Raw genomic sequence first — 15,146 nt, forward strand, 5'->3', positions numbered from 1 at the left:
CTCAAAATGGCTATTAAAAACAACATCAACAACAACTTGGACCGAGTATTTGGCTTTTATTTATAGCATCTACAAGATTAGATTTTTTCTGATATTCTAATAGACTTAAAGGTAATACAATAAATTCAGCATATTTGTTTTATACTCTGTTCTTATCCCTTTCAGTGAGAACCATGTTTTGAATACAGCAGGTGCCTGATCGACACTTGAAATATTAACTTTAAAAGATTTATATCATTACTTGACTTGTGTAACTGTAACTCTACCTTAACCATAAAATTTAAGTTAAAAAGATTCATAATCTAAATCAAGAAAAGAGTAACTAAAACTGCTAACTACAGAATGGAGGCATCTAAGAGCCACATGAATTGGTGAGAAAGTACCTGGATATCCATTTTTGTCTATGTCTGTAGCTCCCTTCATCGAATAGCCGAAGCTCGGTGGCATGCTCTGACCAGGCCACTGTCCCTCAAGGATTTGAGATGGTACTGTATTCAAGCCTGTTGATCTTCCATTGAAAATATAAACAATTCCTTTTTTATCTTCACCACCATATGGAGCTGCGATTGCAATATCTGTGGGAGGAAAGGAGAGGAGAATAGGGCAAGAGATGGGAAAGTGAAATGAAAAGACTTCAGTATTTCTAGAACCCATTTACCATGTTAAGTAATGATTCAAAGTTCAATGGAATATTCCATTTAAAAGTACTCATCTAATTTAAGAAACCTCAAGCAAAAATTGTAAATTTATGCCATTTTACAAATTACATTAGTTTGGATTGAGATATTCTGGGTTTGATCTTGGACAAACCATTCAGACTTCAAATGCTTTATCTTTAAAATCTGGGCGTAGAAGGTGGCAAGGGCACAGGTCAAAAACTCATCTAAAGTTCATTCTATAACTTAAAATCCTACCCCCCCCATCATAATTTATTTACACATAGTTTTCATTTTTTTCTCAATAGAAGTCAATCTGGTTCAAAAATATATTTGAAAGTTATGACTTCATAAAAATACATAAACATGTAACATTTTCAATGCTTTAAAAAAACAATAATCTCAGCCAGGCACTGGTGGCTCATGCCTGTAATCCTGGCTATTCAGGAGGTTAAGATCTGTGGATCCTTGTCTGAAGCCAGCCCAGGCAGGAACGTTCATGAGACTCAGAAAAAGCTGGAAGTTTGGGCTTTTCTGCTCATCTGACGAAATTATCCTAGATATATACTAATTATTGCAAATAAGGAAACCATAGGGGGAAAAACAATAGAGAAAAAGAACGAACCGTATAGAGGGTCTAATGAGAGCCTCTTTTTTCCAAAAGCTGGAGTTAGTGTTGCTATGCTTCATTATATATAGTCCTTGCAACAATGATCCCCACAAGACAGTATACTGGAAATGAACTTTATAACTTTGAGGTGGAGGGAGGGGGTATTGAGAGGAGTGAGGGAGGGGGGAGGGAAGGGATAGTGGGAGAACAACAAAGGAGGGAGTAACAATTCTTGACAGGAAATGTACTCATTAACTTACTCATATAACTGTATCCCCTCTGCACAGCATCTTTACAATAAAATTTTAAACAAGCAAAAGCCGGAAGTGACACTGTGGCTCAAGTGGTAAAGAACTAGCCTTGGGAAAAAGAGGCTTAGGGATAGGGTCCAGGCCCTGAGTTCAGGCCCCAGGGCCAGTGTGTACACACACACACACACACACACACACACACACACACACACACACACACACACACACACACACACACACACACACACACACACACACACACACACACACACACACACACACACACACACAGTATCCCAAACACTACCTGGTCACTATGATCTTCCCTAACTCTATCTATCTATCTGCATCTCTCTGTCTCTAATGTTCCTGCCTCAGCCATGCCATTGCTATGCTTTTCCTGAACCCCACACCAGCCTCTTAAGTAAGTGGCTCCCACTTCTAGTCCTGATCTCACCGCCCATTCTCTTCAAAACTGGCAAGTGTGTCTAGGCACCAGTGGCTCACACCTATAAACATCCTAGCTACTCGGGAGACTGAGTTCCGAGGCCTGAGGTTGGCAGACAGCCTCAGCTGATACGTTCCTGACTCTTATCTCCAATTAAGTACCAAAAAGCTGAGCTCTGGCTCCAGTGATAAGAGTGCTAGCCTTGAGCAAAAGAAGCTCAAGGGTAGCACGTAGGCCCTGAGTTCAAGCTCCAGGACCAGCACAAAAATAAAAAGTAAAATACAAACAAACAAAAAAAACACCAAAAAACCCATAAACTTTATATCAAGGACATGTTTCTCTCGTCTATAATGGCTCTTCTGTACTAGCCATACCAAATTGCTCCAGTTTCTTTATTGTACCTACTTGATTTTTATGACTCCTCAATGATACCCCTTGAGACATCAAAGACACTTTGATCTCTCCTCCTTTGTGTTAAGTATCTCAAACACATTGGTGATCACAGGCTAGTGTCAATTGTTTCACATATACATTGCCCCTTCTGAAATGCTAGTTCTTCTGTGACCTGGGGGCTCAGCCTTACTCTCATTTTCATCCCACAAAAGAGTGTTTGGTCTGTACAAGCATCAACTAAAAATGTGTTATCCTTTAAAAATAAGTATTTAAATTACATAGTCTTTTTTCCTTTGTTAAATTATAAAAAGTAAGCATAATTTCTAAGCTGACATATACATTAAGAAAGTATTTACTATAACATAAATTCTGAACAAAATATTGCTCTATTGAGGGATGACTTAATATAAACTTTTTGTGTATGTGTGTGAGTGCACCACTACTGGGGCTTGAATCCAGGGCATAGGCACTGTCCCTGAGTTTCTTTTGCTGAAGGCTCAAGCTCTACTATTTCAGTCACAGCTCCAATTCCAGCTATTGTGGTAGATTATCGGAGATAGAGTCTCATGGACTTTCCTGATTGAGCTGGCATTTAACTGCGATCTTCAGATCTCAGCCTCCTGAGTAGCTAAGGTTATAGACATAAGCCCCTGGTGTCCAGCTAATATAAACTGTAATTTTTCTAAACTTCCTTTTTAAATTTTTTAATCGGTTGTGAGGATTGAACTCAGAGCCTAAGCACTGTCCCTCAGCTTTTTGCACTTAAAGCTAGCATTCTACCAGTTTGAGCCACAGGACCACTTCCAGTTTTCTGGTGGTTAAGTGGAGATGAGTCTCACTGACTTTCTTAACCAGACTGGCTTTGAATCATGATCCTCAGATCTCAGCCTCCTTAGTAGCTAGGATTACAGGCGTGAGCCACTGGTGCCCAGCCTTAAACCCTTAAGTATTTTTTTTTTTTGGGTCCGGTCGTAGGGCCTGAGCTCTGGGCCTGGGCGCGTCCCTCAGCTCTTCAGCTCAAGGCTAGCGCTCTACCACTTGAGCCACAGCGCCACTTCCGGCTTTTTTCTTTTTGCTTATGTGGTGCTGAGGAATCGAACCCAGGGCCTCATGCTTGCAAGGCAAGCGCTCTACCACTGAGCCACCTTCCCAGCTCTCTTAAGTATTTTTATACATGTTTTCTTTTTATTTTCATCCTTGGCTATTATATCTTAAAAGGGCTATATTTTCAAGCAGTCAACTTCTTCCCTCTTCTGATCATTTTAGTTCTTCTTTTCTGGTTTGTGTTTTTATGGGTAGACTAGTGCTCTATCACTTGAGCTATAGCTTCACTTCTGACTTTTGTGGGGGTGGGGGAGATGGTGCTTAATTGGAGATGGACTTTCATTGCCTTGGCTTGGCTTTGAACTGCAATCCTCAGATCGCAGATTCCTGAGTAGCTAGGATTACAGGCCTGAGCCAGACACCTGGTTCATAGAATAGATAGTGATTATTTTGATAATCCTCTTTATGATTATGATGTCTAAGGTTTTTCTGGTGGGGGTAGTTGGAAAGGAAGGAGTCAGAATACAGAACCAATGCCACTGAATGTCATCAGGTGTAAATGTAGCTTTTGTTACCAGCACATCTTGTGATCTACATTTCATGTATCTAGTTTATAATCTATAGAAGCCCATTCAATTTCTCAGTACCACATAAATAGAAAACACCAGAATTGGCACTGTGTCTCAAGTGGTAGAGTGCTAGCCTTGCGCAAAAAGAAGCTCAGGGACAGTGCCGAGGCCCTGAGTTCTAGCCCCAGGACTGGGGGGAAAAAGATATCTAGGTATCTACAACTATTAAAATTTTTTTTTGTTTGGTTTTTTTTTTTAACTGTATTTTTTTTGTCTTTTCTTTTTTGGTACTGGGGATCGAACCCAGGACGTTGCACTTGCTAGGCAAGCGCTTTGTCATTGAGCTACAACCCAGCCCTTAAAATTATTTTTAAAAATGAGCTTACACCTCTTACATCTGCCAATGAACATACTCAAATTCTTACACAGCCACAAGAAATTTATGGTTTAAAAACGTTACTGGAAAATCACACCTAGGAGGTAGGCATGCCACTAGTCAACCTGCTTTGACTATATGCCTGGGAGCCTTTGGCATTAATATCCAAATAGACAGTAGAGGGCGCTGTCTCAGCAGGATGCAGAGAGAAATACCGCCATTTACAGAGAAGGAAAGTTCCTTTCAGAAATGAATCATTTGACACTCAGACTTCAGACTGCTTGAATAGTAACTCACAAGTTACTATTTTTTTATTTTATTCTCATTTTTAATAAAGAATTTAAAAAGCAACCATCTTTCCACAAAGGATGTTTATTCAAGTGAGCTCCTACTGATAGGATTTTAGGGCATTTTTCAGGTGGAGACAAAATCAGTACCCCAACTACTACACTTTGACCTTACCATTGAAGCCATCTTGGTCCAAGTCTCCCAAGGGAGCAATGGCACTGCCAAACCTTGCAAAGACCTCAAATCCATTGAGCTTTGTAGTCTGGAAGTCTCCTGAAGGTCTTTGCAGAGACACCGAGACCTGTCCCACCTCTTGGAGTTTGCCATCAGATCCTCGATCCATGAAGAGGGGTGCTCCAATGAACACATCTGCATAACTGAAACAATAGTTTTCTCACTGAACAAAATCAAAGCAATCTCTTTTCCTTCTTATTAAAACTATGTTTCCAGCCAGGCAATGGTGTGGCTCAGCACTTACCCATAGCTACTCGGAAGGCTGAGAACTGAGAATCACTTGGAACTAGTGCAGGCAGACAAATCTAAGACTATTTTCTCTGAATAATCAGCAAAAATCCTGAGTAGATGTGTGGCTCAAATGGTAGAGCACCAACTGTGAGCACAAAACCTGAACAAATGTACCAGGGTCCTAAGTTCAAGCCCTGAGGATACCTGCCCCTTTGGACATCTTATGGTTACATTGATACCAAAACCAGTCATAGCAATGATTGACCAGCTATAGGTGATGCAGATACATGGATCATGAATGGTTCATCCACTATCACTACAGGAACCCAGACTCAATACTAGAGACAGGTGTAGAAACTCTTACTATCACACCAAAACATAGGAATCACAGCCTCAAAAGCCAAATCTTCCTTCAACTCTTTCAAGAAATTACCAGTACAGCAAAAATATTTTATAGTTATAAAAGCTATTGAAAAAATTATAACCAACACAATTGTTTACTAATATTCATTATTAACATTGCTTCCAATTGTTGCCCTAAAAAGAAAGGTTTTAGCAGGCAAGAGACAAGGAAAGTGAAGGAAAAATGTTTAGTTTTAGGAGAGTATATTTACAAGCACAAGAAACAGTTTCTGGAAACATTTTTTAAACTTACTCATCCCCATTAATGTCAGTAGCAGCTACAGAGAATCCAAAATATGCAGCCATCTGAATAAGAAGATGCAAAAAAAGATGTTTATATCTGGACCAAGTAGATCAGACAATTCACATTTGTAGTACATGTATCTCACAGAAAGGATTACTTTTCTCAGAATATAGCATTTCAATCTGAATGCTTTGTCTTTTCATTTAGTCTACCAATACAATCAAGCGATAAGACCTGTTTATCTTCCTAGATTTATGGGTCAAATGTATTCTAGGTACATCACTCTAATGTCTTCTTCATTCAAATCCTAGTTATTTCTCCTTCCAAGGCCTAAGCTATCATCTCATTTCCTCTCTACCCCTCAAAATGTTAGACACCCTCACAGAAAGACACATAGTCACCAACAGGCATTTTAACTGAATCCAAGATTTTATACATGGATACCGATGCAGTTGGGATGATGACAATTATTAACTAATAGTAATTAATAATAATTGTCTCTATGTGTAACTAGTAAGACTGAGAGGAAATAACTGTTTAGAAAGATACGGAATGGAGCTCATTTTTTTCTCACATTTCAATCAATGACTCTAGATGGTTCTGCTTTTGACGCTGACATAGCAGAAGTGAGTCTGAGTTTATTATGGGCTATTATGACTATCACCATCACACTCAGAGCAGCCTTGCTGGAAATAATTATGAAAGGGACATAAATCCAGATATCGTAAAATTCTCACAGAAAATGTCTAGCACTGGAAAGAACTACTTTATTTCATGTAGTAAAAATTAACTTTGCTCGTCTCATCTATAACACACATCTCTGTGCTGTGCTTTTTTTTGCATCTAATAAAAATCATTCCTTAAGGAGAATTTAGTGATAATAGCAAAGAAAAATCAAGCTTTTGTGGTTTTATTTGTGTGCAATTTGATTTTCACTTCTTAAAATGAAACAAACCAAACTCTACTAGCCCTATTATGCAGTAACACAAGGTTTGAGTTAAAAAAATCACTCTGGCGAAAACAAAGGCAAAATACCTAAAGCCTATCTTGTATCTACTACACTGAGTCTTATGGAATCATAAAACCATTGTAATAACTGCCAAAAAAGTTTTAATATATTAGAAAATGCTGATGAGAAAATGCTGACTAATATAGCAAAATCTTGTCCCTGAACACACACACACACACACACACACACACACACACACACACACACACACACAAATGTGTTGAATGTTAATTGTAACAAGTAACAGATCTTATGCCTCCAACTGACTGGAAAAAAACATAACATAGAATGTAAAATATATTGAGCTAATGTTATTTATATACAGATGCTCACACTCATAAAAGTAATATATATATAGCATTTTTTGGTATATATACTATAACAGGTAGTTTTGTGGATTATCTGTTTAACTGGATTAGAGATGTCTTTCACACTTTTCTCTATTTTAAACACTTTCTCCTATGTAATAACCAGCTTTTATGATGAAGGGGAGGAGTAACATTTAAAAGCATACCTGCTCACCAGTAAAATTGTGTAAGGAGGACATATTCTTCCCATCATAAATATAAACCTATGTAGGAAAAACAAAAGTAAATGAAAAATAGTAAAACACACGATAATATGGATTCTTTTTAAAAATCTTTGCGCTTTCCTACCATTCCCAAAGTCCTTGCTGCCCTTGGAACTCCTGAAACAAAGTCTGAAATGTAAAAACAAAAACTTAATTACTCATTCTTAAAGACCAACATTGGAAATGGCAGAAGGTGGCTCAACCAGAGAGCTTTAAGATTTGCTATGCTTGTTCAGTAAAAAATGAACAAGAGATTTTTTTAAATTGGAACTCCATAATAAATCTAGCATCCTGTATGTGTGTTTGCTCACACATGTGCACACATGCCTCTACCACTTGAGCTACAACTCCACTTAGGGATTTTTTTGTTGCTTAATTAGAGGTACAAACCTTACAAACTTTCCTGCTCAAGCTGGCTTTGAGCCTTGATCTTCAGATCTCCGAGTCCTAAGTAGCTTAGGATAACAAGTTTAAGCCACTGGTGCCCGACTAAATCTAGCATTTTTAACTATAAAATCAAAATTTATAAAATGACACAGTCCTAGGGACTCAATGAAAAGAAATCCTAGGGACTCAATGAATGCAATCTTGTTAAATAAGAAGAGATAAGGGGGCTGGGAAGGTGGCTCAGTGGTAGAGCGCTTGCCTTGCATGCATGAGGCCCTGGGTTTGATTCCTCAGCACCACATAAGCAGGGGGGAAAAAAGCCAGAAGTGGCACTGTGGCTCAAGTGATAGAGCGCTAGTCTTGAGCTGAAGAGCTGAGGGACAGCACCCAGGCCGAGTTCAGGCCCACGACCGGACACCCCTCCCCCCCCAAAAAAGAAGAAGAGATAAGAAAAAGTTACCTAAGAACTAAGAAATGCTATATTTATAGTTAAAAAAAAAAAAAAACAAAGTAAATAGAAATGGGGTAGCTGGTGGTAACTGTGACACAGAAAAATGAGCCAGGTAAGGTAAAATCTAAGCTTGCCGAGAAAGATGACAAACCAAAAAATGAAAAGCCATATCACAGATGGTTCTCTGAAGCTATAAGAGAAAGAAAGGTAACTGTTAGGTAGAGAGGGATAAAAAACGGCAGACGTAACACATGGAAGATAACATGGGGTCCATCCATCATGACATTTATTCCCATTGTGACTCAAGTTCCTGCTCAAATGCTTCTTTCCAGAATGCCCTGGGTGTCTGCTTAAATACTTCTTACTCACACAATGCTCTGGGTATCTGTCTAGCCAGGGTGGTACATGCACAAGCCATCACACAATCAGCACAATGACAAGGGGAGAAGATACAGGAGGAACCCATCCTATAACAACTGCCTTCAAAGAGGACTCTCTCTTCATAGTCTCCCACTTTCCACAGCTTTCCTTTCAATTTCAAATAAAATTGTCCTGTCTACTTTAAACAGTTTCCTGCCTTTTAATTCACTAACGGGTTAGAACAAACAAATCTAAAACTTACAGCATCAGTTACAAATCAAACCTAGATAAAAGAACCAAGCAGGTTGCAGGAAAGGTGAAGAATGACGGGCAAAAGGGGCTGAGAACTCACAGTGCTGGGGGCTGGGAAGGGAAAAAGACCAAGGCCCACAGCAGCTCTGTGAGTTCTCAGCCCCTTCCCAGTGGAGGAGACGCCAGAGACCCAGCTTGGACTCTCCTCTGTTCTTCCTTTCTGTGAATATTCTGGAGCAGTGCTTTAAGTTGCTGAAAAAGTTCAATGTCAACATGTTTCAAATACTTAAGCATATCACAGGTTCTTCTTACCATCTATGCCATCACCATTGAAGTCTCCAACAGCCACTGAGTAACCTGAGCAAGAAACAAAGGGAGAGAACATGAGGTAGAGTAGTTTTCTTTCCTGCAAACTTTTCAAGTAACTTCTTTAATTGGGTAACCCTTTGTCCTCTGAGAATGGTAGATATTTACCATAAACAAATTTTAAAATCAAAGTCAGTTAAATACTCAAATAGGGTGTTTCTAATAGGAATAAAATGGTTTTAATTCACTCTACAAGGAAGTCTGTAAAACAGAGTATATTTGCAATTTATCCAAAAGTACTAACAAATAATAGATTCTCTCAAGCAGCAAATTAGTACTTCTATGGTGTGATTTGGTTCCACAGATTACAAATAAAATTAAAGAATGAGAACTTTAATAAATCCTCAAATCCAAAACTATAATTTAGCAGACTCAGATAGTTCTGGAATCAGACTGGCTGGGCAAGGTGACTTCAGGCATGGGATAAGACTGCCTCTCTGTGTTTCTGTGTTACTGCCCAGAAGATAGGAATAATCATAGTGCCCTTCTCATAACCTTGTTTTCAGGATTAATGAGCAAACAAAATACTTAGAAAAGTACCCAAAACATAATATGCTCATCTTAAAGACTAGCTATTACTATTGCTATAAACACACATATATGAACATATTTGTGTGTGTGTGTGTGTGTGTGTGTGTGTGTGTGTGTGTGTGTGTGTGTGTGTGTGTGTGTGTGTGTGTGTGCGTGTTCGCGCCAAAACTGGGGCCTGAACTCAGGGCCTTGTGCTCTTGCTTGGCTTTTTTACTCTACCAATTGAGCCACACCTCTACTACCAGCTGGTTAATATAAGTCTCACAAACTTTTTCAGGCTGGCTTTGAACTGAGATCTAGATATTAGCCTTTTTCAGCTTTTTAACCTTTTTCTACTAAATATAATATTACATATACTATGTTATATTATAATATATTATATAACTTTTTATACTAAAGTACTATATGCAAATTACAGGAAAAATACACAGTTCTAATAAATGAGTCTCTATTTTGGTTCCACTTACCCAAATAACTGTCATCAAAAATTGCTTGTGCAGTCCGAGTTGCTAATTGGTTATTATACTTGATGCTGTAAACATTTGGGTCATATTTAGATACAATTTCTGCCACTTGATCCGAAATAAGCTGACCTTAAAAAAAGCACACACACACATAAATAACCTTCTAATGCAGACAATGGCTGATATTTACATGAACAAAAACATACTAGATATTAGATATCAGTATTTCTACTTTTTCTTTTGTTTTGCTTGTGACACAGAATCCCTCTACATTGTCACTCAGGCCAGTCTTGAACTTGTGATCTACCTGTCTCAAGTTTGACCAGATAGATATTTCTAATCCTTCAGTCTTAAATAATTCTCTTGTTATTAATGCTAAATCTAAGATTTGATCTTTTCTTTTCTTTCTTTTTTTTTTTTTTGGTAAGTGTGGGGCTTGAACTCTCATTGATATGCTTCCATCAAAAAGAATGACATTGCCCTATTTGTAAAGAAATGGAAAGACTTGGAAAAAATGGTATTGAGTAAGCCAGACCTGAAGAAACATTTTCTATTCTTTTAGAGACAATTCTGAGATCTACGAAAATATTCATTATAACAAAATACTTATGACAAAAAGCAAATTCTGCGCAAACTGGTGTGGTGTTTGTTTTTGCTTTTTGGTGCCAGTACTGGGGCTTGAACTCAGGGATGCTGTCCTTGAGCTTTATCACTCAAGGATGGTGCTCTACTACATGGCCATAACTCTAGTTCTCACCTTTTTTTGATGGTTAATTAGAGATAAGAATCTCATGGACTTTCCTGCTTGGGCTGGCTTCGAACCATGATCCTCAGATCTCAGCTTTCCTGAGAAGCTAGGATTACTGGCATTACCAACCAGTGCAAGCTCAAATGGTAATGTAATTAGGCTTCCAGAGACTAAATATAATGTTTTACTTTACATCACTTCCCAGTTTGATATATTTTTAAACACTTAATGAGATCATTTATTATTAAAAGTTTTCAACATTTAAGAAAGCACTTTTGATTGAAAGAAAATCATCATTTTGGTATTCTCATGAACAATTTCAAAATACTTTTTAACCCTGAGTTTTTAGAATGCCACAGTCTTGCCTATACTGATGGGTTTTACACTTACTAATGCTTGAGCGTCTGAAAAGCAGACGTATATACCACATGCAACAACAAGGTATTATTTTAAATAACCATAAATATTTATTTAGTAAATTATTATAAGGATTTTTTTTCTTGTCACTTGTGAGGCTTGAACTCAGGTCCTGAGTGCTGTCCCTGAGCTCTTTTGCTCAAGGCTAGCACTCTACCACTTTGAGCCACAGCTCTACTTCTGTGTTTTGAGTAGTTAATCAGAGATAAGAGTCTTACAGGACACTGTTCAAAATGAAATGTACTCAATACCTGACATATATATATAACTGTAACCCCTCTGTACATAACCTTTACAATTAAAAAAAATAGTCATTTAAACAACAACAACAAAAAGTCTCATGGAGACTTTTCTGCCTGAGCTGGCTTCGTACCCGGATCCCCAGATCTCAGCCTCCTGAACAGCTGGATTACAGACATGAACCACCAGCTGAGGATTTTTTATTTTCTAGTAGAATATATGCATAACATTAACATTTGGTGTATTCTACATTCTTTATAATACATGGTATATAGAGTACATATTTAAATTACATTTCACATTTCTTTATAATAATTTGAAATTTTTCATGGGTGCATGAAAATGCTGGTCATTCAGAAACACACAGGCATTAATGAATGAGTTAGAATATTAACCTACCTTGCCAATAAAAGCTACCAGGACCTCCAAGAAGTACTCTGTCAGCCTGGATTGAAGCATAGAACAAAAGAATACATACTTAAATACAGCTTTGGAACAGAAATAAATGCAATAAACACATAATAATCAAAGACATTTATGTTGTATTTACACTGATCGTACATATATTAAAACAAAAATCATAGACCTCAAACTCATCTAACTCAGTTTCAGTGGTTTGTTTAAAAAGTAAAATTACAATACATTTATTAATATGTGAAAAAATTTACTGTAGATCTTGGCTGTTTGTCACATTTTAACTGAGGTACTAGTAGAAATACAATAAGAAACAATTACTTTTTAATTTTGTATGTTAGATGTGACTTTTTAAGATTGATTCTAATAATCGTTGAGAAACTTTCTTCTAAAGGAAAACTACCTTTTATGTCTCACACATTTAAACAGGTAGAAAATTATGGGATAAAGGTCTATACAATACTAACATTTCCTAAATCCATAACATACTATGACCAGTTCAAAGTATTTTGTGTTTGAAACAAAGTGTTACAGAAATTTTTTCTTGCTGTATACAAGAGATTTTCCCTCCCAACATATATACATATTCCCTATATATACATATGTATGTGTGTGTATGTGTGCATATTCCATCCACACTTTCAATAATCTCGTGCTTGTTAAGCCTTAACAGCATTTTTCCAAAATGGGTTTAAGGAAAGAACTGTTAATTTAACAATGAGACACTGTAAGAATACTTCTGGGAAACAGTGTCATAGCAATGGGTACAGAGAACATTACACTGCAGATGTGAATAATGTCTGTTTGAAAACATCTCATAAAAACTTAAGCCTAATTTTTATTTATCTTTGATTTCCTAAGATTCAGAATTATGAGTAATATGAAGCTGAGTGCATTCAAAAGCAAATATTTAGTAAAATCTGTTACCTAGCAATAATTGTTAGTATCTATTGTATAAGAGATTTAATAAAAGACACACATTTTTAGATAAGTGTTTTATTAGTTCTTCCTTACCATGTGATTTTTAGTTTCATTTGTTTTTACAAATTTAAGGCACTCTTAATTTTCCACAATTTCTGAGAGAAGCATAATAAACTTTCTCAGAAAACTTCCTCTATACATATTTGAAGCACAGCATTTCACTGTGTAGCCAGGCTGTTCACTTGAGGTCCTCCTGCTTCAGCCTCCCAAGTGCTAGGATTACAGGTATGCACCACCATAACATACTCAGGAAACTACTTTTAATCAATTAATATATTTTTACAACTTCAAATTAATCTCAATTTGATATTAAAATGTAAGACAGGTGCAGTAGCTCACACCTGTAATTCTAGCTACTTTGGAGGCTGAGGTCAAGAGGATCAAAGTTTGAATCCAGGTTAGACAGAAATGTTCTCAACATGGGCTGGGAAGGTGGCTCAGTGGTAGAGCACTTGCCTTGCATGCTTGAGGCCCTGGGTTCGATTCCTCAGCACCACATAAGCAGAAAGAAAAAAGCCGGAAGTAGCGCTGTGGCTGAAATGGTAGCTGAGGGACAGTGCCCAGGCTCAGAGTTCAGGCCCCACGACCGGACCCCCCCAAAAAAAAAAATGTTCTCAACTGACAGCTGGGCATAGTAGTGTACTCCAATCATCCCAGTTATAATGGGAGCCTAAAATATGTGGATCACAGTCCAGACACATGCCCAGACAAGAAGCAAAAAGTAAAGAAAAGGCTTGAAGATGTCACTTAGAATGGTACAATGTCTGCCTAGCAAGCATGAGGCTCTGAGTTCAAACTCCAGAACTGCAAAAAAAAAAAGACTGTATTTCTAGAGGGGAAAATAATTAAAAGCAAAAAAAAAAAAAGAGAGAGAGAGAAAAATTACTTAAGAAAATTTATTTTTGAAAATATAATTTTCAATAATAATTTTCACCTTAGATGACATAAAATTATCAACTCTGACTAGGCAACAGTAGGTTACACCTGTAATCCTGGCTACTCAGGAGGCTGAGATCTGAGGATCATAGTTTGAAGCCAGCCGAGGCAGAAAAATCCATGAAACTCTCTCTGCAATTAATCAGCAAAAAGCTAGACTGTGGTACAGCTCCACCAGTGGAGAGTGCCAGCTGCAAGCAAAAATGCCAAACATGTGTATAAGGCTTGAGTTCAAACTTCAGTACTGGTACAAAATAAACAACAACAACAAATCTGCCAACTCCGAAGAGCATATGAATTTAGCTGAAAGTACACAGCATTTACGCATAAGATTTTTCATGCCCTGGTGTTGTTTGGCACCCACAGGTATAAACTAGACAGCAAAAACGCATGTGTCTTAGTTAATTCTGGAACACAGCTTCTGTTGACAACTTTTGTGAAAATTCAGTCTCAGTTTAAAATTTTTCTTACTATTTCATACATTCATGGAAATGGACTTATTTTATAGAGTGTGCTGGTCCTGGGATTTGAACTCAGGACCTAACATTCTCATGTGGCTTTTTCACTCATGGCTGACTCCTTGAGACATCTTCCACTTCCAGAAACTTAATATGGAATCACCATCCGTTACTGAGAAAATTCCCTACTTTTCTCCATGCTCCCTGTGATGACTCTCTATTTCAAAAAAAGCAATGTTTACCAGGGAAGGAATAATAGAAAGCAAAGAATGTCAAAATGAGTGGGTTGTTTATTAGCTATTTTCTTCTAGCACATAACAGATATAATAAGAAGCTGAAAGAATTTATGAGGAGTTATTTTTAACCACAATTGAGGCAGGAAGGCAGATGAATCTCATTGGATCCTCAGTGAGAACTTACTTTAGTAAAATCAATGCTGAATCCTCCTTGACAAAATCCCTGTCCATCAGCATCAATATTTTCTAAAATGAAAAGATTGGAAATATATACAAACCCCAAAACAAGAAAATAACACAAAACAAAGCATGAGATAAACCTGGTATCACTATTAATGTAAGATAATATATTCATGTCTGTGATTGGCCATTCAATCACTTGGTTATTATCATACTCTGAATGTTAGCATACACATTTACCAGCACCGTCTCCTCAGATCTAGAAAGAGAGCCACACTGAAGTACTTGGACAAGTCACCAGAAATCAGAAGGATCGACTGCAACAGTGGTTTTAGAACTTCTTTTTTTAACCACAACACACAGCAATATTATAGTTTATATCACAATCAAATACATATC

General features: G+C 37.4%; 1 protein-coding gene across 2 annotated transcripts in view; it reads right to left on the bottom strand.

Annotated features, from left to right (window-relative positions):
• The window catches only part of Itgav (integrin subunit alpha V), an 87,999-nt gene that overhangs the window by 33,722 nt on the left and 39,131 nt on the right, over positions 1-15,146 (bottom strand). For both annotated transcript variants that reach the window (XR_006148677.1, XM_042688229.1), the window contains exons 5-13: positions 14,752-14,813; positions 11,942-11,987; positions 10,141-10,266; positions 9,089-9,133; positions 7,412-7,455; positions 7,270-7,326; positions 5,756-5,808; positions 4,810-5,012; positions 384-575 (exon numbers count right to left, since the gene is read on the bottom strand). Coding sequence is in view for 1 of the 2 variants with exons in the window: in XM_042688229.1 (XP_042544163.1) it covers positions 384-575; positions 4,810-5,012; positions 5,756-5,808; positions 7,270-7,326; positions 7,412-7,455; positions 9,089-9,133; positions 10,141-10,266; positions 11,942-11,987; positions 14,752-14,813 (828 nt within the window). In the remaining variant the exon portion in view is untranslated. The remainder of the gene's footprint in view (positions 1-383; positions 576-4,809; positions 5,013-5,755; positions 5,809-7,269; positions 7,327-7,411; positions 7,456-9,088; positions 9,134-10,140; positions 10,267-11,941; positions 11,988-14,751; positions 14,814-15,146) is intronic.

Source organism: Dipodomys spectabilis, unplaced genomic scaffold, assembly GCF_019054845.1.
Source record: "Dipodomys spectabilis isolate Male_0828 unplaced genomic scaffold, ASM1905484v1 ptg000115l, whole genome shotgun sequence".
NCBI classification, from domain to species: Eukaryota; Metazoa; Chordata; class Mammalia; order Rodentia; family Heteromyidae; genus Dipodomys; species Dipodomys spectabilis.